At 39.1% G+C, this 27,193-nt stretch overlaps 2 protein-coding genes across 8 annotated transcripts; one reads left to right on the top strand and one right to left on the bottom strand.

Moving 5' to 3' along the window:
- Positions 1–18,061, bottom strand: thyn1 (thymocyte nuclear protein 1). Of its 4 annotated transcripts, none has more exons than XM_060846654.1 (8): positions 17,778–18,061; positions 14,104–14,172; positions 9,570–9,769; positions 8,495–8,563; positions 3,778–3,870; positions 3,161–3,256; positions 1,664–1,814; positions 1–551 (listed from the first exon to the last, which is right to left on the bottom strand). In XM_060846654.1, exons 2-8 carry the CDS (start codon positions 14,144–14,146, stop codon positions 505–507), a joined length of 699 nt encoding a protein of 232 aa, XP_060702637.1. In that variant the 5' UTR covers positions 14,147–14,172; positions 17,778–18,061; the 3' UTR covers positions 1–504. The 4 variants fall into 4 exon arrangements, with proteins under 4 accessions (XP_060702637.1, XP_060702635.1, XP_060702636.1 ...); XM_060846652.1 differs by having other exon boundaries at positions 9,570–9,772; XM_060846653.1 differs by having other exon boundaries at positions 17,718–18,061.
- anapc13 (anaphase promoting complex subunit 13) lies at positions 17,793–27,193 on the top strand. 4 transcript variants are annotated; one of them, XM_060846927.1, is made up of 4 exons: positions 17,793–17,857; positions 23,580–23,689; positions 24,664–24,778; positions 26,133–27,193. In XM_060846927.1, the coding sequence occupies exons 3-4, from the start codon at positions 24,680–24,682 to the stop codon at positions 26,256–26,258; spliced, it is 225 nt and encodes a 74-aa protein (XP_060702910.1). In that variant the 5' UTR covers positions 17,793–17,857; positions 23,580–23,689; positions 24,664–24,679; the 3' UTR covers positions 26,259–27,193. The 4 variants fall into 4 exon arrangements, with proteins under 4 accessions (XP_060702910.1, XP_060702906.1, XP_060702909.1 ...); XM_060846923.1 differs by lacking the exon at positions 17,793–17,857 and adding an exon at positions 18,054–18,160; XM_060846926.1 differs by lacking the exon at positions 17,793–17,857 and adding an exon at positions 18,178–18,338.

The raw sequence follows: 27,193 nt of genomic DNA on the forward strand, positions 1-27,193 counted from the left end.
TTTTCATTTTTTTAAGAAATTTATTCAATGATACAGCATTTCAAGGATAAACCTTCAAAATAACACGTTAGTTCGGGTATTTATTTATACATGAAAATGTTTGGGTAGTTAATGCTTTCCTCTTTCTGTACTTTGTTTGCAGGTGAAAGCGAAGACAGTAATCCTGAAATGGGGGAATGCAGATAATTTCAAAACAAGTTATATATTTTACAGAGCACTCCTCTGTTGCTTCTGTGCCATACTATAATCTCTTCTGAGTGTTTGGCCTACTATAATAGCATACATTTGTCCCCTGTAGGAAGCATACTGACTGCAGAAATGCAGAAAAACAGAAAAATCAAGTCCACTTACAATTCAGCAGCCCATCTTCCTATTACCAAAGAAAACATGTTGTTCAGACTGCTAGGTAAATACATGCACGCAACGAATGAGTTCAGTTCACCCAAGATAGAATTAATAACTGGAATACTGAATAATAATTCTCCCATCTGCACCTTCTTCCATTTAAACTGGCTTTTGGTCTTCAAGGCTCAGTACAAAGTCAAACTCCTCTGTTGAAGTAATAAATACAGTTTTTAATTCAGTAGTTTGCAAGTAAATCTGCTTTTATCAGAATGCCTTTACCATTAAAAGCCATTGAAATACAGTGCATAAGGACATTAATATCCAAATTAACTCCATTAAAAATATAACTAGTTTCATAAAGCTCTTATGAGGTATGAGTGGCGAAGGAAGTAATGACACTACAGCAGGTTGCCATTGCGAATTAAATCCTACTGCTTCAAATAATCTAGTGCTTCCTTTGCTCTGACCTCCCATTGGAAATATATCTTCTAAAGATTCACTTCACAAAACAGTAGAAAACTGAAATCAAACTCAGATTTCAAAATCACTGACAAATTTCTTTGCTACCTGTTTCCTAACAAAGGAAGTTTGCTGTACCTCAGCCAAGTGTTGACGAATACTAAATATAAAGTTTGAATTAATACTGAAAACCTTTGAAGTAAAATTATTCGGGAAATTTAAGATGGTTCATGATCTGAGTGGTTAAAGTATTAGGTTGGACCTTTCTGGGATTAATTAACTAGTTTCTTTCTCAGTTGCTGCATTTGTTTTTCCAGGATTGTTTATTTTTATATTATCAGTTGTCAATTGACATTTTAAACAAGGAAAGCAGCAAATTCTTTGCGCTCTTAGTACATTAGCAGCTATTTCTATATCTTGGTTACTTTAAACCTTGCTTCAGCAAATATCATCTTGTGACTTAATATATAGGGCACAGCACTGATGATGCTAAATCAGTTGACAGGAGATGCAAAATAATGAGGTGTAATTCTACACTTGTACAGATGAAAGCTAGCTTGTTTTTTACAATTAGCACAAGTTAATGGTTTAATTAATTGTAACAAATACATATCTCCAATTTTACGTTACTCAATGTCTAAAGTTGATAGCTTGCAATTATCTTTTGCAAGAATGCTACTTGTAATGCTTGTCTCATAACAATTGACACTGCTTATAACTGGAGGTAGAGAGAAGGTGGTTATTACAGCATACATTTAATGCATCAGATGGCTTAGGCACAAGTCCCACTTGCTCCAGAGGGATGTCATAAAATGTCTGAACTAGTCAATTAAAAATATTTATAATGTGCCAACCTCACCTTTGGTTACTGGCTGCACAGAAAGCCTAGCCCTGGTAAACAGTGCCATGTTTTTCAGTGGACCATCCTTTGTTTTGTGTTCTTGATGGTGTCTCTTCAATTCAGCCAGAGAGATGTAACGTTTCATCATCCTCACAAATTGCACATCCACCTCAAAAAGAAAGTAAATTTAGACAGTGCTGGACAACTAAGCTGTCCAGCCAATGCTACCTTAAAAAAAGGTGAAATCACAAGTCAGAGCTGTGGCTCTTTCAGTACTTGACTTGTCACTTGTTTTTTTTATATAGGTATAGATACCATACAAAATGTAACATTGGAGCCAGTCAAGGTGGGGTTGGGCAAGTTCAAAAAATTGGTCAACTGTCCACTTGTTCAAACAGAAAAAGTTTCATAGTGAGAGGCAATTAACACACATTCTGAAAATAAAAGCACAAGAAACTTGAAAAGCACATTTCTGCTGGCGTGGCATTTTAAAAATATTAAAAAGAATTACATCTCATCAACAAAAATAGGCTATTTAGTCCTCATTAGTGTTTGAGATCCACATGAACCTCTGCCCAGACTATTCATCTAAATCTATTAGTAATTTTGCTATTTCTTTCCATTTTTGGTAGTTTCCCCTTAAAAGTAATTACGCTACTTGGCTCAGTTTCACATTCCAATCACTCTCAATAAATATGTTTCCCTTGAACACTTCTTTAAATTTAACAAATAGATAAATATTCAAATTATATTCGAATGGATTGGGTTTGAATTTACTTATTCACTTACTCCAGACAGCTGCAATGTCTGGTTAAGTTATTCTCCAAACTTTATCCACAACACCAAATCAATCATTGATAACCAACATATTGCAGCACCATCTCCAGGGAGCAGTGGTTAATTAGATTTTCACTGCCACTCAACAATCACATAATTGCTGGGATTAAAAATTTAAAATCATCAGTTATGTCCATGAGATATAATCAGATAACATTGACCAATAATACAGACGTCAGAAATACGAATAACATATTTTAACCACTATGATCAGTTGAAATTAACACAATCATAATTTGCAGTAAAAAGCATCGTTGTAATTATTTCGCTCTATGGGAAGAGATGCACACGGGTGAGATGAGCTTCATGATTTATAAAGTATCAGAACTGATTAGGCACTATGGAATACAAATGACTATTTCACAACAAACAAAAAACAGGAAATATAAAGGGCAGCAAACCAGTAACTCTGCCTCGATATGATTTATCTCCATATAGAACATAACGTTGATGCATTGTAACATCTCAATATACACTCCATAAATTATTACAGTTGCTGTACTTTGTTACTCACGTAATGCAAACTTGAATAAATTGTCCTACAGGTAATGAAAATGTCAGTCTACCAACTCTGATAAATCATAGCACTGCTCCAGCTGATTTTATAAAACATCATTCATGAAATAACTGAAAGCCTTTTTAAGTGTTGCAATAAAACACAAAAGAAGATTCCGTTACCATGAACCACTTTGGATTTTGCTTTGTGCTTCTGGGATCATAATGAGGATCTTTCTTGTCAAACTGTGTGTGATCAATGTAAGATTCCTTTACGACCTTTAAAAGAAAGTGAGAAGTACAAAAATGGAGAAGTAGTAAACACTTTAAATGGTGAAGTCATTGTTCAGAGATTAAGACATTTAGAATTACAGATTAAAAGCATTGCAGACCATTCATTTTTACACTCAGATGAAGACATCCACCCATAAACTAGACTGTTTAGTTTATATTCCATCATTGGCAGACTGGATTTCATTGTCATGCTCATTATATCAATAATGTGCAATATTTAAATCATTGACATTGGAATATATTTCTGCAGCTGAGTCAGGGAGAAAAAGCATTAATTAAAATTGTCTTTCTTAACCTAGTTAGAGGATATAATAATTTAGAATTCATAACCAAAGGTGAAGTTGGTACATTAAATAGATGCTGTAGTAACAACACTGTCACTGTAGTTAGAAGCAACGTCATAACTGTTATACTGCTCTTATTTCATAAGTACCATTATTGCTCAAACAGGCACAAAAAAGTTCAAAACATGTACTAACAGGTTAGTAGCTGTTAGGAATGCAAACCTTGACAAGTGCAGCAATTCCAGGCTCTTTGCAATTGCTGTGGTAGAAAAAGGCCAGCTGTCCCAACTTCATATCTTTCATGAAATTTCGAGCCTAGTAACACAATGCATAAATAAAATAAGTTATGATCTCACTTTGCACCTTGCATCTAAATCCAGAGATTTTCATTTAGTCTTGGATACACAACTGATACACTCACATGGACACAGTATATAAAAAGCAGTCAACCTTCTTACTCAAACAGTTGTTCATTTTTTGGGAGGAACACTTTATTCTGCTTCCAAACTAATAATACTGAAATTGTTTTTAAAGTCTCTCAAATGAGTAAAAGGGATGAAAATACAAGTTAGACTGCTCAAAATAATTAAACCTTCTTCTGAATTTCATATCAAGCAGAGAGAGTACAGATATATTAGTAATTACATGCCTCTGGAAACACCCTAGACTTCCCTGCAGATTTGCACCCAGTTGTATACCTTAGAGGGTGCAGTCCTGCCTAACAGAATGAAAAACTGAGCACAAATGATTGATGGACATGATTAAAATATATACAAAAGTTCTTAATTTTTTTTACAGTAGTCTCAGCTCTGTTCAAAGACTTTTCCTCCCATGATAATGGCCCTTTTCCCAAGTTACAAAGTGTTATAGTTGTTTTCTTCCAAATGCTTTTGCTCAGAAGTGCTCTTCAAATTTTAATGAGATTATCCAGCAAGTGCAATTCAGCCTTTTCAAGAATAATTAATGCAGTCAGACATTTTCTGACTGGTACCACTCCACTGTGGTTACAATGGACAAGGGGAAAAAAAAACTGAGGCAGAAAACATGGAAACTGAAGCATCAGCAGCAGAAGCACAAGTCTATTCAGACAGTATATGGGCTTCAGTTGAGAAGCTGATTGTATGACAGCTTTGCTTAACAACAGCAGACTGACATTTGCTGTGGGAACATAAAGCATCAGCCCTCATAACAGACCATTAAAAATGGAGACAGGGTAAAGCCATTCATCTTATTGACCCATTCTGTCTTTCAGTGAAATTCAAACCCCCAAGCCATTTGTTCCACAAATTGCTAGTTTTTTGCTACTCAATCTCAGATTTAAGAGTCTTGTTCATTTAAGATTCTACTGTTACTTTTGTGTGGAAGAATTGCATACCTTTATCATCACCCTTTGTGTGAAGACGTGCTAGCTAACGCCAAAGTTGGTGGCACTTTTGTATGTTCACCAGCCTGACCTGGAAGACTGTGTCAATGAGATACATTACTGCATTAAGCTGGCAATTGACATGTCAAGTGTGTCCTGTAAAATTTTCCAGAGAGTAGATGTTCCACCGAGCACAACTTATCATGAAGACAGATGGAGTGCATTGGAGCCAACAGAAGGAGAAGATCATGCACTGTGATGAAGGGAACCAGGGTTGGAAAGACACAAATCAGAGCATAGCTTGTAATGGAGGTTTTCACCCAATACATGCCACCATGAAAGCCACAAATCAAAGCAAAAATGATAAAGCTTTTATTAAACTTAAAAGTTTCAGTGTAAGTGCACTTAAAGCAGAAATATAGTGTAGTAATGTCACTGGATTGATATTCAGGGAAACAGGCTAATGGTCAGTGCACAAGGGTTCAAATTCCACCATTATAGCTGTTGGAATTTAAATTCAATTAGTAAGATAAGGAATTGAAAGCTTGTCTCAGAAATGGTGACTGCAAAATTATAACTGATTTATAAAATCCAGTGTTTTTTTTTAGTGTACACTTACGTAGGAGTAAAGGGGGTAAAAAATCAAGGGTCCATATACGTAAGCTGTGTGCTAAGAGTTCAGGTCCACGATTTGCTCCGGGTTCTGGAGCTTGACTGGCTGCGAAGCACTAGTCCAGTCACAAAACTGACAGGCTCATGGACAACGAATTTCAGGACATGGACACCCAGTGCAGGAAGAGAAGGATTGGGTGACTGCCAGGCAGAAGGAGACCAAGCAGATGGAGAATCTCCTAAGCACATCTTGCTGGCAAGCAGTTTTCGGTAACAGTCACGATTCATTGTGAGGTTAGTCAGACTCAAGACTATGGCATTGTGGGTGGTTCAGCTGTTCAAGGTGGGAGGAAAAAATGTGAAAGAGCAACAATGGAAAGGATTTGTTAGCGAAGAAAACAGATAGACATATCTGTGGCCTTGGAAGTGTTATGAAGTTGTGTAGCGTACTCGTCAAGTGGAAGGCAAAAATTTGTTGGTAAAACATGATAGGAGGGACGAATGCATGGCTCATTTAAGAAGTATAGGGTTTTTGTAAGCTTGGAGATTTACACAGAAAATGTGTCTATAAGTAGCTGAAAATGTATAGTCAGTTAGAAAATTGAAACATCATAGATTCCTACAGCACAAAGACAGGCCCTTTGGCTCAAATTGGTCCATGCTGACCAAAATGTCCACCCACACTAACCCCATTTCCCTGCACTTGGCTCATATCCTTCTAATCCTTTCCTATCCATGTATTTGTCCAAGTGCCTTTTAAGTGTTGTTAATGTACCTGCCTCAACCACTTCCACTGGCAACTCATTCCATATGCGCACCACCCTCTGTATAAAATTTGCCCCTCAGGTTCCCTTTTATTCTTTCCCCTCTAACCTAAATCTGATGCCCTTTAGTCATCATTTCCCCAATCCTGAGAAAAAGACTGAGTGCATTCATCCTATCCATGCCTCTCACGATCTTATACAGCTCTAAGGTCCCCCCTCCCCCCCTTAGTCCCCTATGCTCTAAAGAAAAACGTCCTAGCTTGTCCAACCTCTACCTACAACTCAGACCATTGAGTCCAGGCAACATCTTTGTAAATTTCTTCTGCACTCTTTTCAGTTTAATAATATTCTTCCTATAACAAGGTGACCAAAACTGAAGACAATACTCCAAGTGCAGCCTCACCAACATCCTGTATAACTGAAACATAACTTTCCAACTTTTATACTCAATGCCCTGACTGATGAAGGCTAGTGTGCCAAACATGTTCTTCACTACCATGTCTACCCATGACTCTCCATGTATCAATTGCCTGTGTGACTGGAAACCTTAGGCTTGTTTTGATGTGTTGGCAACTAGCTTGAAATCTGCCAATGAATTTAAACCAAACCTTAGAAATTGAAAACCAATTGATTTTAAATCTAATGGTTTTGACAACCTTAGACCAATGTTATTGTAAGAAAGTTGATATGTCATCCAAGGTATATAAGAACATGGCTTATGGAAATCAGGGGAGAGCAAACTGCCATCTGAAGAATTAACATCCAGCTCTCACAGAAATCTCTACATTCTCTGAGAGAGCAACATCTATCCACAAAAGGTACCAGAGCACACCTAGCTAAGAATCCTAATGGAAGAATTCACAGAGGAAACATCCCTGACCGGAGAGACAGCGGAGAAGGCAGAACGTTCTGGGAAACACATCCTGTATAGATTTTGAGAATCTAAGCTTTAATTTAATTTTTTTATGACTTGAGTTTATTGGGACTACATACCAGTAGAATTTGGTTCAGTTAGGGAATAGTTATTGGTTAGGGGAGAATTGTTCTGTCTGTTAGTAGTTCTGGTAATTTGTTCACTTTTAGGGTTAAATAAATAAATTGTTAGTTGTTGCTTATAAAGTGAATATCAGGGACTTTTTTCATTTAATAACTCCTTTAAAACAGATTACGAGGCGAGGCAAGCTTCCCTGGGTGCTTTAGGTGTTAATTAATACAAGGGAACCTCTACACCCACAGTCAGAGATTGGGAGGGTTTGTTTTTTGGTTTAATTATCAGAGAAGTTCAATCTTCCCCTTCGTAATAGAAGTGACTCCAAAAATACATGTTGCCTTTCAGGAATCAGGATCAAGGATGTCATGGAACAGGTGCAGGATATCCTATAGGGGGAGGGTGAACAGTTGGATGTCATGATCCCTGCTGCAATCAATGACACCAGCAGAAAGAGAATTGAGGTCCTGCAGGCAGGTTTTAGGGAGTTTGATTGGAAATTGTCAAGCAGGACTTAAAAAGATAGCAATGTCCAGATTATTCTAGGTGCCACACAGTAATGAGGATAAAAAGAGGATCCAGCAGATGAGTACATGGCTGGGTAGATTATGCAGCAAGGAGGTCTTTTGATTCCTAAGACATTGGAACCATTTCAGGGTGAAATGGAAACTGTACAAGCTGAACTGTCCTGAAAGATGGGCAGGGTTGGAACTGGACATTCCTGATTATACAGCATTCAAACAAAATAAAAATGGGAATAGAAAAGTAGCCCCAGTATTGACATAGAAATCAATTATATATGAAATAAGAGGGTGACAGCAAACCTGCACAATAAAATAATGCAAATCAGTTCCAGAGGGGTTACATTTCTACACTTTCAAACAGAGATTAGTCCTTCAGTCAATGGAAAATAAACTACATAGAATATTCAATCCAATGACACAAATATTGGCAGCTGGCAATTTGTGCACTTAAAAGATTCATCAAAACCTTAATATTGGCAAATTTTGAATTCCAAATTAAAAATAAAATCAGAAGCTAAGAAATTATCTAATTTGACCTTGAAATTGTTACCTTTCTGAATAGAGTTTGTATGTATGATCTTGTTCTAGATGTTTTAACATATTCCATACTTATACATGAATAAAAGATTCAATCCAAATAAATTTGACCCTATTAAACCAGGATCCTCATTGGGATGTCCAGTCTTACCTGGTAGTTCCGAACACCATCCCAGCATGCTGTCTGATTTTGTTGTGCCTTCAAATCCTCAACTCCAAACTAAGAACAGAATCAAAGAAAGAATTTAAATATAATATGGAAATATTTATCTTATTTTTCCCCTCAAAGTAATAACTCGCAAAGTTTATTTGGTAAATACTAAAAACTCACAACAGTAACAAATGATCCTGTTGTTGACTAATTTTTCACATTCAGCTTCTATCCTTTTTGTGCATAACCCTCCACCCATCTGCACAAAAAAACACAAGTATAAATGAAAGGGAAATTAAGGAACTGGGTTCATATTTACTCATGTTTTAAAATGGGCCGGAGGTTGGTTGCTGAGCAAGGTCATCCTCAATTTTTTCAATGTGGTAATTTAATTATCCAACCATTAAATATTTAGGGTGAACGCTACTGAATTAAAATAAAACAAAGCTTAGATTGTGATCAATACTTTTATATAGAAATATAGCACAACCAATGAAATTGTATAAAGAACTTAAGCAATTCAGGTGCAGGTCATACTGCCTCTTCTATTCCTCCTCCACTGGCCTTAACAATCCTCGTATCGCTTGACTGCCTGGTTTCCAAAAATCTTAACAATCTCAGTCTTCAACGTATTAAGAACACCATATTGATCAGCCCTCTGGGATAGAGAATTATAAACATTTACAACTCTGATTTAAGAAATGTCTCCTGACCACAGTAGTGAATGGCTGATCTCTTATCTGATAATTTCACCCCCTACTTCTAGACTGTCCAGCTTCGGAACAGTCCTGCAGGATCCACTTTGTGATGAAATCCAAAAGAAATTACAGATTAGCTGTCATTCTTCTAAATGACAGAGAATAACACCCTAAACCACTCAATCTCTCATGACAACTTTCATCTGAAGAATCAGCCTAGAGAACCTTCTCCTTTCATGTAAATATTGCAATCCTTTTTAGGTAAGAGGCAAAAACTGTATACTGTATAATAAAGATTAAGAAACCTAATTCAACACTCATCACTATTCCTTTTGCATAATATTGTAAATCACCCTCTTATGAGAATAACACGTTACCTTCACATCAACACCATTTTCAATTCGGCTTTCTGGTTCTGATTTCATCAGCCAAAACCTTTGTGCCTCTTTGTTGCCTTTATCCTCTACAGATGACTTTGCTGCTGTTCTATTGTCACTGGTTGAACTTTTTTTAGTTACATCTTTAGTTGAGTTATCCAGTTCTTTTTTAGCAGATTTGGCAGCTGGTTCAATTAATTCTACTGGCAATAGAGGACAAGCAACATCAGGAAAGTAACAGAATCTTTTCCACAGGTGAGGAGATAACAAGACACAGATTTGACAATGAATAAGTGCTGACTCGGGAATTTGGTGCGAGTCAGATTTCTTTCAAGCTATAATAATGCAGTCAGACTCTAATTGAGAAATGTAAAACTGCAGCTAGCTAAGAACCTTAGTTTAACAGAATTCATCCAGCAGTGGCAGTTACCATTCAATTGAAATTCCTTACCTGAACATAGGTGTTCGTTACTGCAGAAGGAAGCTAACGTAGCAGTTGCAACTTGAGTTTAGCTACCAGCCTCTACATAAGTTGACTGCATGGAAATGACAAGGCCTATGTGCAATGTGAAATGACTGCTAACTTAGGAATTTGGTGCAGAGGAGAAAGAAGGTGCTGTTTTCATACATATTTATCAGCATCTAGTAGCTGAAAGATGTTCAGAGGCATTAATTAATGAGACAGAAAGGTAGTGAGCTGTTGGTAATGTCACTGGACCATTAATCAGAGACTCAGACTAATATCCTGGGGACACAGGTTTGAATGTCATCATGGCGGATGGTAAAATTGCGATGTTAAAATCTTTGTAAAAACCAGTCTAATGGTGACTGCAAACCATCGTCTCTTATTACACATACCAGTGTGGTTCACCAATGCCTATTAGGGAAGGAGATCTGCCTAATTTGGTCTAACTTGCATGTGACTCCAAGCCCACAATAATGTAGTCAATTCTTAGATACTCTGTGAGTGGCTAACAAGCTACTCTTTGTATAGAACAAAGTCTAAGTGGACTGAAACTGGGTGGATAATCAGGCTTCTAGACATCAGAAACACAAATAGTAAACTCAGCTCTGTCGACTCTGTAATGTCCTTTCTGATAGGAGAGCTATCCCACAGTCTAGTCAAGCAACAGCTGACATAGTCGTACTCATAGAATCATACCTTACAGACAATGTTCCAGACAGAGTCAGGTCACTTCATTATTTGGGGTGTCACAAATAGTGCTGATTGTGCAATCATCAGCGCACATCCCCGCTTCTGACTTTAGGATGGAGGCAAGATCATTGGTGAAGCAACTGAATATTGCTCCTAGAATACTGCTGAGAAAGACATGTAGAGAAATTCTGGAACTAAAGCAATTGATCAAAACCCACACAACCACATTCCTTTTTTGCATGTATAAACTCCAACTAACAGAGAATTTTCCTGTGATTTCCATTGGCTCCCGTTTTTTTTTGTTTCGACTCCCTGATACCATACTGAGTGTGTCCTGACTTACTGATGGAACAGACCAATCAGAGGTAAACACTGAGCAGACAATTGCCCTGAGTCCTCAGCTAAATTCAGAGATACAGACAGAAGAGTAAATAAATGTACTGGAATTTGTGGTGGAGGCAGGTAAAATTGGGACCTACAAAAATGAGAGTTGGTTAAGGTTTTGAAAAGAAAATACTTGCAGGACTATCTGGAAAGAGGAGGGGGGTGAGATTAACTAACTCTTCTACAGGAGGCTGACATAGACAGGATGGGTCAAGTGCTCTTCTTCCATGCTTCAGCCATTCTATGATTCAATACAAGTTTCAGATGCAGTGTGTTGAAGTATTACAACGAGTTCATAAGTCATTCATGGCAGTGAAGGAAGACGCTCGGTTCTCCGAAGCCAAGCCAACTCTCTGTAAAGCACACTAGTCTGGCCCATTCCACCAATATACCCACGTTTTTAAAAAATTACAAATTTATTAAGTGAATTCAAATTTCACAAGAAATATAGTTAAATTTGCTTTGACGTCCTGATAGCATTATCCTAAGGTCTGGGTTTCTAGTTCAATGACATTATTGCTGTGCTACTATCTCCCCAGTCAATGCGTCCTCTTTTTTAATATACTGTATATCCAGAAATGCTTTATGCGTCACTGAACATTTTTTTTCCACCAGCCAATTACCTGTGTTACTTTTTCTTATTCATCCTCCACCGTTAAATCACCCGTGCTTCTGATTCAATTACCAATTTACTGCAATATATCCTTTTTTTCATATTTTCTAATCAATCTGTTCAGAGATGTTATTACACAGCTAGGTGCATATGGGACATGACCCCAGGCCTCCTGCTCCAGAGGCAGTTCACTACTACTGCCCACAAGACCCCTCCAATGTATCTTTTTTTTAAAAACAGTTCAAAAAAGTTTATTTAATAAGTTCCAGTGTTGTTCAGTTGTGGCTCTTACTCTCGAAAGCTTCCAAAAAGTCCAGTTTGGAGATGTGATTGTGCGACTCTGGAGCTGGTGGGTTTTGAACCCAGGCCACCTGGCTCATAGGTAGAAACATCTTCACTTTGCCACAAGTAGCCTCTTAATATTTTTTAACCTATCTTTGTAATCAATCTGCTCAAAGATGTTATTACACACCATTGGTGTAGGTGGGACTTTAACCTGGGCATCCTGGTCCAGGGGTATGGACACTACCACTGTACCACAAGAGGGGCCCTTCCAATATATCCTCTTCTTGTTTTGAAGACAGTGCAAAAAAGTGTCACAAAAGTGGTTCTAGAAGTTAAGGAATTTCAGTTATGAAGACACTTTGGAGAAACATGGGAGGAAAGAAGGTCTAGAGGACATTTAGTAAAGGTATTAAAAATGATGAGGCAACTGGGCAAAGTAGATAGAGAGAGACTGTTTTCACTCTTGACAGGATTGGGAATCAGATGGATAGATTACGTAACTGACAAAAAAGCAAATGTAATATAAGAGAATCCTTTTCAAATATAAAGTAGTTAAGACCTGGAATGCACTAAGAGCATGAAACAGCCAAATCAATTGTAATATTCATTTGGGAATTAGATGGTTACTTGAAAAAAAAATGCAGGGTTACTGAGCAAGAGCAGAAGAATGACACTGAACTGTTCATTCAAAAAGCTTGAGTGGACAAGATGAACTGAATGGCTTCCTTCTGCACTGTAACGATTCTTGGATTCTGTAATTCCTTGCCAAAATCTTAAATCTGCATTCCATAGTTGTTATATAATCAACTAATGGGAACACATTTTCCTTGACTACCGTATCCAAGTCTGTCATAACACTGTACATCCCCATCAAATCTCCCATCAGTTTGCTTTTTTCCAAGGAGAACAAGGCAGATGGTTAAATGCTTAGTCAAAGATTTCAAGTCCCCATTTCCTTTGAGAGTTGGAGATTTAAAGGAATTCAAGAAGTTAGGGCATAGACAGCTAAAGGCAGAGCCACCAGTGAATTAAGTAAAATTAAGAATGTACAAGAGGCCAGAACTACAGCAGCACAAAGATCACAGAAGAATTGGAGCTGGGGAAGTTACAGAGACATAAAGGGTCAAGACCTTTGAGATATTTGAAACCAAAAGGACACAAATTTTTCCACTGGCTGCTGGTTGACCATTGCTGCAATGTAGGTCAGTGAGCATGTGGGTGACAAGGGAAGAGAACTTGATGTGATATGAGATTACCTCAAGTATAAAGGTAAAGTGTTGAGATTTAAACTGCTGCTTTTGCATTCTGGGTGCCAACAAACCTTGTAATTTTCCCAATCCAACTTAATGTGCCTTGTCATCATCAGCACATATACCCTTGCGAGTGTGAACTTTCTATATTGAAAATTACAACCATGAACTCACATTCAGCCACATCACACCAATCTGCAAGTATACCAAGATCTATCCATAAATCATACCTCAAAGCTTTCCAAGAAAAGCATCCGTGCTCGTGACCTGATTATTCAGTGAATTTAGCCAGTAATAGTTGACAGTAAAGGCCAAGATTATTTAGGATTTTGGGTGAAATGCAACATGTGGCTTTAGAACACACAGAGGCACACAAATACAAATTGTTGTTGTTGTTGAAGGAGTTTCTTTATCCTACCAATACCACACTGCACCCAAACATCTGTGTGAGTATCAGACGGAAGAGTGATCCCAGATGTAAAGCCAATCCCTCTATAAATATCCTGCTGACTTTCACTATCAGGTGATGCTGAATAATTATCATCGTTATGAGGGATGTGGGATAGAGATGCACCAAACTCTGCAGCTACACTCAAGCAAAGGACTAGTGGATTCAAGAACAGAGCAACATGGAAGGAAGTAACAGAAAATTATATCAAGTTCACAAACACGAACATTCCCCATAATTTAGCAAATAGGGAAACTCTTAGAATGGCTGTTAAAAGCTTCACCACTCACTACAGATCACAATACATCACTCACTGATGCTCCTCCATTGTAAAGCCATTGCATTAACCATCATCAATGAACACAGAATCATTGGCAAAACATAGGAAAAAGTATTACTTGATTTTCCATTTCCACCACGTTTTTTGGTTTTTGGAGACATCTTTGACTTTTCAACTTTTTTGTATCCTATAATGAGAAAAATATATAATATTGCCAGTGAAACATTGCAGTTGTAAGTAAGTTAGCTTGGCTGCTAAAATTGCATTGAATTTCCAGAACAAGAAAACCTGTTCCCCAAACATCAGTATCTGCATAAAATGGTTAAAACATTAGACAATTTGGTTATATGGAGACTGTAATAAAAATACTATTAAACCACAATACTAATTTGAAACCCATTAGTCAATGTTCATCATCAATTATAGAGCACATTTTGAAGGTGCTGTTAAAGTTGTTTGTTTACAAATCATGTTATAAAACACATCATCACATATTTGTGGTAGCACTGTGACAAACATGTCACTGATTCTCTAATACAGAGATTCACCAAATCCCAAACAGCAATGGACCACTTTAACAAAAAACATCAAAATTTGTTGTTTTCCCAGCAAGTCTCTCAGGCTTTAATCTGAATCCAGAAAACATTTGTTCAGATTCATTGAATACTTCAGGAAAGCATATAGAACCAATCAACTAATGCAATGAAATCAAGATTCCAATATGGAAAACAACTGACTACTCATAATAAATAAGGCGCCTATATTTTATTGATCAGGCAGATTGTTCAAACTTAACTGCTATCACTTTGATTTATAATGAATTAATTAATCAATTAAAATGAATATGTACTTCATATTAATTGTCTGATGCCAAAGCCACAATTTAGGGAGGTAAAGATTGTGGGATCAGGATCCATTTGTCGTAAAGCTGACTTCAGGAAACAATGGGTCTAGAGATCAAACTGGGGAATCTAAATCAGGCATAGGTAGTTGAGTGGCTGATTATGCCATCATTTCCATAGTCCTATTGCTGGAAACTTTTTCACAAGATCACTGCAGTCCAATGTTTTAACAATAAATATATTCAACCAAAATCTTAGCCAAGGTACAAAGGCATTCTTGACTGATGATAGAGGAAAAAACAAAATCCTGAGCCAGAGACCATACCTGCTCTCAGCCAAAGGTATATATTCAGCAGATACACAAACACACTCTTACAGCAACCAAAGTTTGAGAAAAGGTACCCTGAAATCCAGTTGAAAACTGAAATCACTCAACTGTAAAACATTTTGATAAAAGCTTGACAATATTCAGAAGTTCTTTTCTTTTATTGTGGTGGAAGGCAAATCAGGAGAATTTATGTCAAAGAAGTCACAAAAGACAAAACAATCTGCTTTTCATTCACAATGATTCAATACTCCAACTTTATTTTTTCAAGATAGTAATGTTAGCAAGAAAGCCAAAGAATTCACTACATTCTGAGAAATGGACAACTTCCCAATATTTTTTTGAAAGGCAGATAATGCAAATTCACTGTACACCTTGACACTAAATGCTTCCACTGAGACTGGCTCCTCTGACAGAGGATTTGCAGCTGGTCAGCAGTAAAATTGTTTAACTTGTTCCACAAATGGTTGCGCTCTGCAAAATATTTCTTCACAGCTTATCATTCTAATCGCATAGAAACTCAAATTCAGGGCTTGGATCTGGAAAGGTAGTTCTGCATGATTTTATTGTCACACATTGCTCTTACTGTTTCTATTCAGCATTTTGTATTAAAGATGAGGTAGCTGTTTCAGGTCCAAATAAGCATGAAATTTCACCAAGAATGAACAGTTGTTGAACAGTGGATACAAACATGGTGCAACGACTTTGTATATTCCCAAAAACATAGTAATAGAGCCACACAGCATGGACACAGACCCTTCAGTCCAACCTGTCCATGCCACTAATGTTCCCAAACTAAACCAGTCCCACTTGCCTGTGCGCTTGGCCCATATCCTTCCAAACTTATTCTATTCACAAACTTATCCAAATGTCTTTTAAATATTACAAATACACCTGCTTCTACCACTTTCTCTGGCAGTTAATCCACATATATTTTTTTCTTGTCTCACCTTAAAAATATCCCCCTTGTTTTGAACCCCCCTACCCTAGGAAAAAGATCCCTGTTTATGCTACTCATTATTCTATAAACCTCAATAAGAACACTTCTCAACTTCCTATGCTCCAGTGAAAAAAGTCCCAGTCTTGCCAATCTATTGTAACATCTCAAACCCTCCATTCCCAGCAACATCCTGGTAAATATCCTTGGATAAGTCAATGTCAACATCAATCACAAGATTCCAGTATGGCAAACAGGAGACATAGGCAACTGTGGGATTACTGCAGTAAAGAAAATGTAATCCTTTGAATTCTTATGATATTTGACGTACTGTTGTTATATCAGACTACACATCCATTTCATTTGAAAACATAACATTTCTCTACTTCAGTTTTCTATTCAAAGTTAGCAAATGTAAACTAGTTCAATTGACTGTTGTTGGGAATATACATAGACGTGCCATGTTTGTATCCTTTGTTCAGCACTTTCAGCCACCCTCAGTTTGTTAAAGGTACTCTGTCCTCTGTTACTTGAAATCTCAGTCTTTCAAAGTCTTCTTGAAGAAAATTCTCAGCCAATCCTCATTTGTTAAAATTATTACTTAAAGATAGCAAAAATGCTAATGCTAAAGAACAAAAAATTTCCTCAACGTAACTTTCGAAAAATGTGTGCACTTCTAGTATTTTATCTTTTTACTGCAAATTTCCAATATTTTTACTAATTTTCTAAATTTCCCTTAACACTGTTGGCTGCCATGAACAATAGGTGGAAGGATGCTCAGGAGTAATTTCTAAAATATATATTTTCATAAACACTACTATTTTTGAACACACACTGGATTCCTTCCTTCAGTAAAACTGAAGGCTTGTGCAGATGAACTGAGCAAAAACCATTGAGGTTCTACTATAAACAGTGTTGCTTAATATTAATGTCAATCATCGGGAACCTCGGATGTATTATCCTAACAACCCAGTTTTGTTTAGTACAAATGCCCACAGATGCTGTACATAACCATTTCTGGAGGGTGGTGGTAAACTAATATTATTTGTCTGTAGATCCAGAGGTCTGGGTTAATGTGCTGGACAACACAGCAACTGTTGGAACTTATGTTTAAATTCAACTAATAGGGTTTTACAATCTGGAATTGAAAGCTAGAGTCAGGAATGGTTCGATTAAATTACCATTGGTGAACCAGATGGAGTTTTAAGACAATAAGACCATAGTACGTAGGAGCAGAAGTAGTCCATTCAGCCCATCAAGTCAGCTTCACCATTCAATGAGGCTTATCTGATGTTCCTCAGCTCCATTTTCCTCATGACCCTTGATTCCCTTACTGATTATAAATCTGTCCATTAAACTATTTAATGAAAAGAAACATATTGTCCTTACAAACAAAAATCCCTCTGAAATATCAAGTTAAACGGAAATTAGAGATGACCAACAAATGCTGGCCATGCTCCTGCTCCCCACATTTCACAGGAACAAGGAGAAGGCCATTCAGCCCATCAAGTCTGTCCCGCCAAAACTAAACTAAACTAAAACTACTCCAGCCACACCCTCGTGTGTTACATTTTACTGTAAATGTACTTTTTAAAGTTTATGAGGTTAACAGCCTCCATGCCACTCACCAGCTCAAAGACTCCCGCCTCTGTCACTAGGCAACCGCTTAAAGGGGAAGGTCGACCCACCTTAAAGGGGATGGCCTGGGCCTGGCGATTATTCATCGGCACTGACAAGAAACAGACTAAAACAAGTCACGTCTGAGGAGGTGAGAATGGGGGGAAACATCATCAGAACTGGCGGGAAATAAAATATCATCGAAATAAAGGGCCGTTCGCTCAAGGACGGGGCAGCGCGCGGAGAGAAACAAAACCCATCGCCTCAATCCCCGAGAGTGTTCACCACAACACAGTCCCCGCGCCCATTGTCCACTGCGGCCGGACCGTTTACTGGGGGGACCGGCAGAGTCCGGACCGTTTACCGGGGGGACCGGGAGAGTCCGGATCGTTTGCTGGGGGAAACCAAGAGAGAACGGACCATTTACCGGGAGAGTCCGGACCGTTTATCAGGGGTACGGGGAGAGACCGGGCCGTTTACCGAGGGGATCGAGAGAGTCGGGACCTTTTACCGGGGGGCACAGGAGAGACCGGACCGTTTACCGGGAGAACCGTGGCTGTGGGGGGAAGAGGGAGAGTGGGCACCGGGTAGTGGTGAGAGTCCGGACGGTTTATCGGGGGGAGCGGGTTGAGGTGATTCTTGTGGCTCTTGGATTCTTTTCAGAGACATTTTCTCCATGTGGAAGAGCAGCCCATTGTCAGACAACCACCACCCCCCCCACCACCACCACCCACCATCCCCACCCCCCACCACCACCACCACCCCCCCCCCACCCCACCCCCCACCACCACCACCACCACCCCCACCCCCCCACCCTACCCCACCACCACCACCCCCCACCACCATCCCTTAGATTGTAAATAATGACAAAACTGTTCACAAATCGAATAGCCACCCAGACGAGAACAGAAATAGCTGGAGAAACTCAGCAGGTCCTGCAGCATCTGTGAAGAGAGAAACATAGTTAACGTTTCGAGCCCAATTATCCTTTTTCAGAATGACATCCAACTGGATCCATTTACTTCGTTTAACTCAATGGACTGTGAGGTTACAGAGTGGAGTCTGAAGATCAGAGTGAAGATGTAGGGACTTATATTAATGTAACATATTTAATGTCCAGACAGGTTCGCAGCCACTAAACTAATTTTGAAGTTATCATAGATGTACTGTATACACAGAAATCACCTACAAACAGTATATGTGCAAGTGACCAGTTTTTTTTTGTTAAACCAAGGGATGTGGAGTATTTGATTAAATGCTTGGCACATAGGATAATCAAGACTAATGGAAGTTGAAGAAAATGAATTAGTACTGTTCCCATTGAATCTGTGTTTAGAATATTGTTCTAGTCATAGAGATGTACAGTATGGAAACAGACGCTTCGGTCCAACCCGTCCATGCTGACCAGATATCCCAACCCAACCTAGTCCCACCTGCCAGCACCCGGCCCATATCCCTCCAAACCCTTCCTATTCATATACCCATCCAAATGCCTCTTAAATGTTGCAATTATACCAGCCTCCACCACATCCTCTGGCAGCTCATTCCATATACGTACCACCCTCTGCGTGAAAAAGTTGTCCCTTGGGTCTCTCTTATATCTTTCCCCTCTCACCCTAAACATATGCCCTCTAGTTCTGGACTCCCCAACCCCAGGGAAAAGACTTTGTCTATTTATCCTATCCATGCCCCTCATAATTTTGTAAACATCTATAAGGTCACCCCTCAGCCTCCAACGTTCTAGGGAAAACAGCCCCAGCCTGTTCAGCCTCTCCCTGTAGCTCAGATCCTCCAACCCTGGCAACATCCTTGTAAATCTTTTCTGAACCTTTTCTGAATCTTTTGCGGCACGGTGGCACAGTGGTTAGCACTGCTGCCTCACAGCGCCAGAGACCCGGGTTCAATTCCCGCCTCAGGCGACTGACTGTGTGGAGTTTGCACGTTCTCCCCGTGTCTGCGTGGGTTTCCTCCGGGTGCTCTGGTTTCCTCCCACAGTCCAAAGATGTGCAGGCCAGGTGAATTGGCCATGCTAAATTGCCCGTAGTGTTAGGTAAGGGGCAAATGTAAGGGTAGGGGCATGGGTGGGTTTCGCTTCGGCGGGTCGGTGTGGACTTGTTGGGCCGAAGGGCCTGTTTCCACACTGTAAGTAATCTAATGAAACCCTTTCAAGTTTCGCAACATCTTTCCGATAGGAAGGAGACCAGAATTGCACACAATATTCCAACAGTGACCTAACCAATGCCCTGTACAGCCGCAATATGACCTCCCAAATCCTGTACTCAATACTCTGACCAATAAAGGAAAGCATACCAAACACCACCTTCACTAATCCTTTGAAAAAGGATTTTTTAGGGAAGGACAACAAATGCTAGCCTTGCTAGTGATGTCCAAATTTGATGAATGGTTATAGCAAAAATAACATCCGTGATTAAGGAATTGAGCTATGGGGAGTTTTGGTATAATTATGTTGTTTGAAAATGAAATTGAAGGTTTTTATTCACAAGACGCCCAATGTTTAATGGAGGAACTCTCTTTTGGGGAAGACTAGATTAAAGGAACATAACCTTGGAATTCAACTTAAGTGCAACTGTGAAAATGTTGCAAAAGCTAAAGATGCAAAATTGATTGAAGGAGTTTTAAAAGGAAAGACTGTTAAGAAACATTTAGAAACAAAAAGGGATAAAAAAACAAATTGCTCAAGAAACTCAGGTCTAGGAGCATCTAGAGAGAGAAAAACATAGTTAATCTTGTTCTGAAGAAGAGACCCATAGGTTTCAAAATGTTAACTCTGTTTCCCTCTCCACAGATGGAGAGATGCTCGTAAAATAGTATCGACTCAATGGGCTGAATGGTTAAGTTTTTATCTGATAAATTTATCTGCTGCACAGTATTCATTGAATTAGCTGTCAATGCATCCTAACCATTCCATTGAGCTAACTGATAAAGAGAAATTGTTATTGTACACACTCAGAAAGGTAAATTACGCCAATGCGTTTTATATTCGGGTTCTAAGTTTTCTAGCTGAGCTGGAAGATTTGTTTTCAGATGTTTCATCACCATGCTAGGTAACGTCATGAGTGAGCCTCCGTTGAAGTGCTGGTGTTCAGTGTCGCTTTCTATTTGTGTGTAGTGGTCTGTTGTGGTATGTCATATCACTTCCAATTCTTTTTCTGAGAGGTTGGTAAATGGAGTCCAAATCAATGTGTTTGTTGATGGAGTTCCAGTTTGAATGCCAAGCCTGTAAGAATTCCTGTGCGTGCCTTTGTTGAGCCTGCCCAAGATGGATGTATTGTCCTAGTCGAACTGGTGTCCCTCATCGACTGTGTCTAAGGATAGTAGTGACAGTTGCTCATTATTTTGGTGGTTAGTCTGTGCTCGTGTATCCTGGTGGCTAGTTTCCTGCTAGTCTGTCTAATGTAATGTTTTTTGCAGTCTTTGCAGGGAATTTTGTAAATGACGCTCGTTCTGCTGGTTGTTGGTTCAGGGCCCTTTAGATTCGTCGAGAGCTGTTTCAGTGGGCTGCCATGATGCCAAAGGGCTGGAGTAGTTTTGTCATCATCTCCGAGATGTCTTTAATGTATGATAGTGTGGCTAGAGTCTCTGGGTGTGTTGTGTCTTCTTGTTTAGATTTGTTGTGTCAGAATTGGCGGACTGTGCTTGTTGGGTACCCATTGTTCTTGAATACGTTGTATCAGTGTTTTCAGCATCTTGTAGTTCCTGGGTGCTGCAGTATGTTGTGGCTCATTTAAATAATGTCCTGATGCAGCTCTGAATGTGAGTGTTGCGATGATTGCTCCTGTAGTTGAGTATCTGGTCTACTGGCATGCAGCTCTCCATTGGCTTTTCATTCTACTGTGACATCTAGGAAGGGGAATCTATTGTTGTTTTCTTCCTCCTTTGGTGAACTTTATACCAGTAAGAATGTTGTTTATGTCTTTGTGAGTTTCTTCTAATTTGTTCCATTTCATGATGACAAAGGTGTCATCCACATAGCGGACCCAAAACTTGGGTTGGATCTTCGGGAGGCATGTTCGTTCCAACCTCTGCATAACTGCTTCTGCCAAGAATCCTGATATTGGTGATACGATGGATGTCCTGTTACATAGAACATAGAACAATACAGCACAGAACAGGCCCTTCAGCCCATGATGTTGTGCCGAGCATTTGTCCTAGCTTAAGCACCTATCCATGTACCTATCCAATTGCCGCTTAAAGGTCACCAATGATTCTGACTCTGCCACTCCCACAGGCGGCGCATTCCATGCTCCCACCACTCTCTGGGTAAAGAACCTACCCCTGACATTCCCACTATACCTTCCACCCTTCACTTTAAATTTATGTCCCCTTTGTAACACACTGTTGTACCCGGGGAAAAAGTCTCTGACTGTCTACTCTATCTATTCTCCTGATCATCTTATAAACCTCTATCAAGTCACCCCTCATCCTTCGCCGTTCCAATGAGAAAAGGCCTAGCACTCTCAACCTATCCTCGTACGACCTATTCTCCATTCCAGGCAACATCCTGGTAAATCTCCTCTGCACCCTTTCCAAAGCTTCCACATCTTTCCTAAAATGAGGCAACCAGAACTACACACAGTACTCCAAATGTGGCTTTACCAAGCTCCTATGCAGCTGCAACATCACCTCATGACTCTTGAATTCAATCCCTCGGCTAATACACCATAGGCCGCCTTACAAGCTCTATCTAACTGAGTGGCAACTTTCAAAGATATATGAACATAGACCCCAAGATCCCTCTGCTCCTCCACCTTAACCCTGTATTCCGCATTCTTATTTGTCCTTCCAAAATGGACAACCTCACACTTGACAGGGTTGAACTCCATCTGCCACTCCTCAGCCCAGCTCTGCATCATATCTAAGTCCCTTTGCAGCCGACAACAGCCCTCCTCACTATCCACAACTCCACCAATCTTCGTATTGTCTGCAACTTTACTGACCCATCCTTTGACTCTCTCTTCCAAGTCATTAATAAAAATTACAAACAGCAGAGGACCCAGAACTGATCCCTGCGGAACTCCACTTGTAACTGGGCTCCAGGCTGAATATTTACCATCTACCACCACTCTCTGATTTCGACCGGTTAGCCAGTTCCCTATCCAACTGGCCAAACTTCCCACTATCCCATGCCTCCTGACTTATCAAATGCCTTACTAAAATCCATGTCCACTACATCCACTGCTCTACCCTAATCCACATGCTTGGTCACCTCCTCAAAGAATTTAATTGTTGATTTGTTTGTTGATCTTGTTATTGAAGGTAAAGTGGGTTGTGAGGTACAAGTCTACCATTTTGAGGGTGCTGTCCTTGCTGATGGTGTTGGTGTTGTCTAGTATTTATGTCTTTGGTTTATCTAGTAGTGCAGCCAGTGTTTCTTTGGCTAGGGTGATGCTTATTGATGTGAATAGGGTTGTTGTAACGAAGGATACCATGATCTCGTCGTCCTCTACCTTGGTGTCTTTGATGAGATTTTTTAATTCCTGGGTGGAGTGGTTGGAGTAGCTTGAGTCTTATTTAGGTATTTCAGTTCACGTTGAGGTTCCTTTGCTCGTCTGTATGTTAGTGTGCTGGGAAGTGACACTATGGGTCTGAGGGGGACCCCCTGGTTTGTGTACATTTGGTAATTTGTAGAAATGGGTTTATTGGACCATTCAGGTTTCATTGTTTGGAGGTCTATCTTGTTAATTTCACCTGTCTTGTGGAGTTTCTTCAGTGATGCTGTATTGTAAATCGATCTAAGTAAAAGTGTTGCATTTCATTAGTACTGTTCACAACCACCAGATTTTACAATGTGCTTTGAAGCCAACTAAGTACTCTTGCTGTATAGTCATGTAATTATTTTTACTCTTTTGCAGGACATGGGTTTCGCTTAGGCCAGTATTATGACCTTTCCCTAACTATCTAGAAAGCAGTTAGGAATCAACCACATTGTTGTGCGTCTGAAGTGATATCTCAGCTAGACCAGGTAAGGATGCAGATTTTCTTTTCTGAAGGACAGTTGTGAACCAGGTCAGTTATTATGACAATCAACAGTGATTATACAGTTAATTATGGTATCTCTCTCTCCCAGTGTTTATATTGAATTCAAATTTCACTGACAGTGAGAATCAGAATATTGTCTTGTGGTATTTGTTTAGGGTTCTGAATTGCTACTCCAGCGACAACACCAGTAGGCCACCACCACCCCATTTGTACAGAGCAAGCTCCCACAAGTAGCATCGCAATTAAGTATAGATTTTTTTTTGTGATGATGTTTGAAAATCGGATATTGAACACGATGCCTGGATCACTCCCTTGCTTCACTTGTGGATAGGTCAAGAGCATCCTTTACACCCATTGGAAAGGAAAAATTCAGCATCAGTTTAATATCTCATCCGAATGACAGCACTTCCCACAGCGCAACTAACTGTATTGTCAGTGAAAGGTTTCATGCTCAGGACCTTGAGTGGCACTTTTAACACAAACTTTTAATTTGGAGGTGAAAGTGTAACTAATTGAACCACGGCTCATAAGAACATGGGGTGTGACAGACTCATTTCCTTTGAATTAAGAACTAAGGAGCTCGAAATATCAAAACGAGTCAGGTTTCATTGTTTGGAGATCCGTCTTGTTAATTTCCCCTGTCTTGTGGAGTTTCTTCAGTGATGCTGTATTGTAAATCGATCTAAGTAAAAGTGTTGCATTTCATTAGTACTGTTCACAACCACCAGATTTTGCAATGTGCTTTGAAGCCAACTAAGTACTCTTGTTGTATAGTCATGTAATTATTTTTACTCTTTTGCAGGACATGGGTTTCGCTTTGGCCAGTATTTATTACCTATCCCTAACTATCTAGAAAGCAGTTAGGAAGCAGTTAGGTAGGAGTATAATAAATGAGATACATATGCTTTATGTTTACTAAATCCCATATTTTTTGTATTGTGTTTGTGCATACTTCAGTGCCAACAGAGGCTACATGGACAGTGAAGTACAAAGAGATGGCAGAATCCTGGACCTTATTGATGATGCATGGCGTGAGGACAAACTGCCATATGAAGATGTGGAAATACCACTAGTATGTACAGAATCCGTTCTTGTAATAATAATGGTGTGAAGGCGCATCATTTTGGAGTGTAAAATCAGTTAAAATGCGAGAGCAGCCTCTATACGTATGCGGCAAAATGAAAGCAAGAGAATGACTGCCTCCTATTTTGGCAATTGAAGCAAACTTTTCTAGTTTTTTTGTGTTGATTCTAGTTTTTTTTAAGATTGTAATTGTCTCAGAAAAGTCAGCCACTGTGTTAGACACATTTAACCAAGAGGCAGGAAGGGAAGCTGGTGGAAAAGTATAAAGGGTGTTGATGGAAAGGCAGGAAAGTGGAGGTTGAGGGGTATAAGATCATCTATGGTCATATTGAATGGTGGAACAGATGCAATGGGCTGCTGTGTCTTATGGTCTATGATCTTAAATTGTTGTTTATTATTTGGTATTGCTGTGTTTCTATCTTGTTTTTTTAAAATGTGTGTCACCACGTTCATTCATGTGAAGATCATTGGGAAATTTGTGAGAGTCATTATATTGCTCCATATGCACTAAACATCTGGAGCATGCTGAAATTTTTTATGGTGTTAACATCCTTTTTTTCTGCAAGTAAATTCTGTTTAGAAGAAGTTGTTTGTTGAAATGTCACATACTACACCATTAGGAGTTGAAGTAAGCAAGCTCTACTTGTTACTATCCCCTGGGTAATTAAAGCATGAAGTGGCCCGATGCCATGGAAAATCTGTCGAAATTCCTGACAAAGGGCTTTTGCCTGAAACATCGATTTTCCTGCACCTCGGATGCTGCCTGACCTGCTGTGCTTTTCCAGCACCATATTCTCGACTCTGATCTTCGGCATCTGCAGTCCTCACATTCTCCCCGTAGGTAATTTAGCCCTACATGCCAGCTCTACCATTCAGTGAGGTCATGGCTGATGCCCTATTTCAGACCACTTTTTTTTCCTCCATTATTCCTATATTTCTCTTTTTGTTTAATGTGTAGAAGTCTGTCAGTCTCAATTTTGAAATACTCAGTGACTGACCCTCCACAGCCCTCTGGGGCAGAGAATTTCAGATATTCACCATTTTCTCAGTGAAGACCATGCTTTTCTTCTCAGTTCTAAATGGTCTGCCTCTTATTTTTGAGATTGTGTACCTGCCTTTAGGCACCACAGCCAGGAAAATATCTTTACAGCACCTGCCCTATTGATCATTGTAAAAAATGTGTATGTTTGAATGAGATCACCTTTTCATTCTTCAAAACTCAAACGATCATAGGTCCAGTGTATTTAATCTTTCCCCATAGGACAATCCCTGGAACCCAGGAGCTAGTTTCATGAACTAAGACAGCAATCTTAACAATTCCACTCTTTTTTTTCTCTTTGTAGAGCGAACTTCCAGAACCTGAACAGGATAATGGAGGAACGACTGAATCTATTAATGAACAAGATATGAAATGGACTGATCTAGCCCTACAAAACCTGCATGAAAATACCCCCTCTGCAGGAAGCTAACATCAATACAAACATAGGCCTATTTCTCTATTACCATATTCTTCTCTTGCCAGATGTGTTGCTGTCAGAGAGCTTGGTCTCAAATGAAGATGTACTGTCAGCCATTGTGTCTATATCATTGCCAGTGTTACATACCAGAACGAAAACTTGACAAACACATTCAGTTTGTCCATGAAGAAGTATATACATAATAAAAAAAGTACATATTTAGCTGTCAAAATTTAGCCCTACTTATTTTAGCATTCAAGTAAATAACTTATTTTTATTGAATAAATCAATAGGAAAACAATGCTGTGTTGTGAAAGTAATTCCCATGATAACGGAATGTTATTCCCTCATTACAACAGGATTTCACCTTAAATAATCCTGTTACACAACAGATTTCACTTGTTTAGAAATAAATAAAAATATTATGAATCGCTGCACTGGGTTTCAGCATTAAATTCCATAATTCACTGTAGTCTTATCACAGGAAAGCATTTAACATTTTATGTCAGTAAAATAGGTCTGGTTCCAGATTGTGTGATGAAATACTCAAGGAATAGAGTCATTCAGCATGGAAACAGACCCTTCGGTCCAACTCATCCAGACATCGCAATCTGACCTAATCCCATTTGCCAGCATTTGGCCCATTAAGCCGTTCTATTCTTATGTCTGGATGCGTTTTAAATGTTGTAATTGTTCCTACCTCAATGCCTGCAAGCATCTGCTGGAGCCCAGTGAGATTTCAATCAAATTAATGACGTGCAATCAAGAAGTAGTTTAAGTAATATCACTTTTGAAAAACAATGCTTATGTTTGATTTTTGAGTTTTACAAAGTCTTTCAGTTGGATTGTAGAATGCTTGAGGCTATCTTTATAAGAAGTGACTGTGTTGCAGCTTTGATTTCGTTTGTTGCTAAAACTACAATAAAATTTTAGCAATATAAAGAGAA

The sequence above is a fragment of the Hemiscyllium ocellatum genome, chromosome 29 (genome assembly GCF_020745735.1).
Source record: "Hemiscyllium ocellatum isolate sHemOce1 chromosome 29, sHemOce1.pat.X.cur, whole genome shotgun sequence".
Lineage (NCBI taxonomy): Eukaryota > Metazoa > Chordata > Chondrichthyes > Orectolobiformes > Hemiscylliidae > Hemiscyllium > Hemiscyllium ocellatum.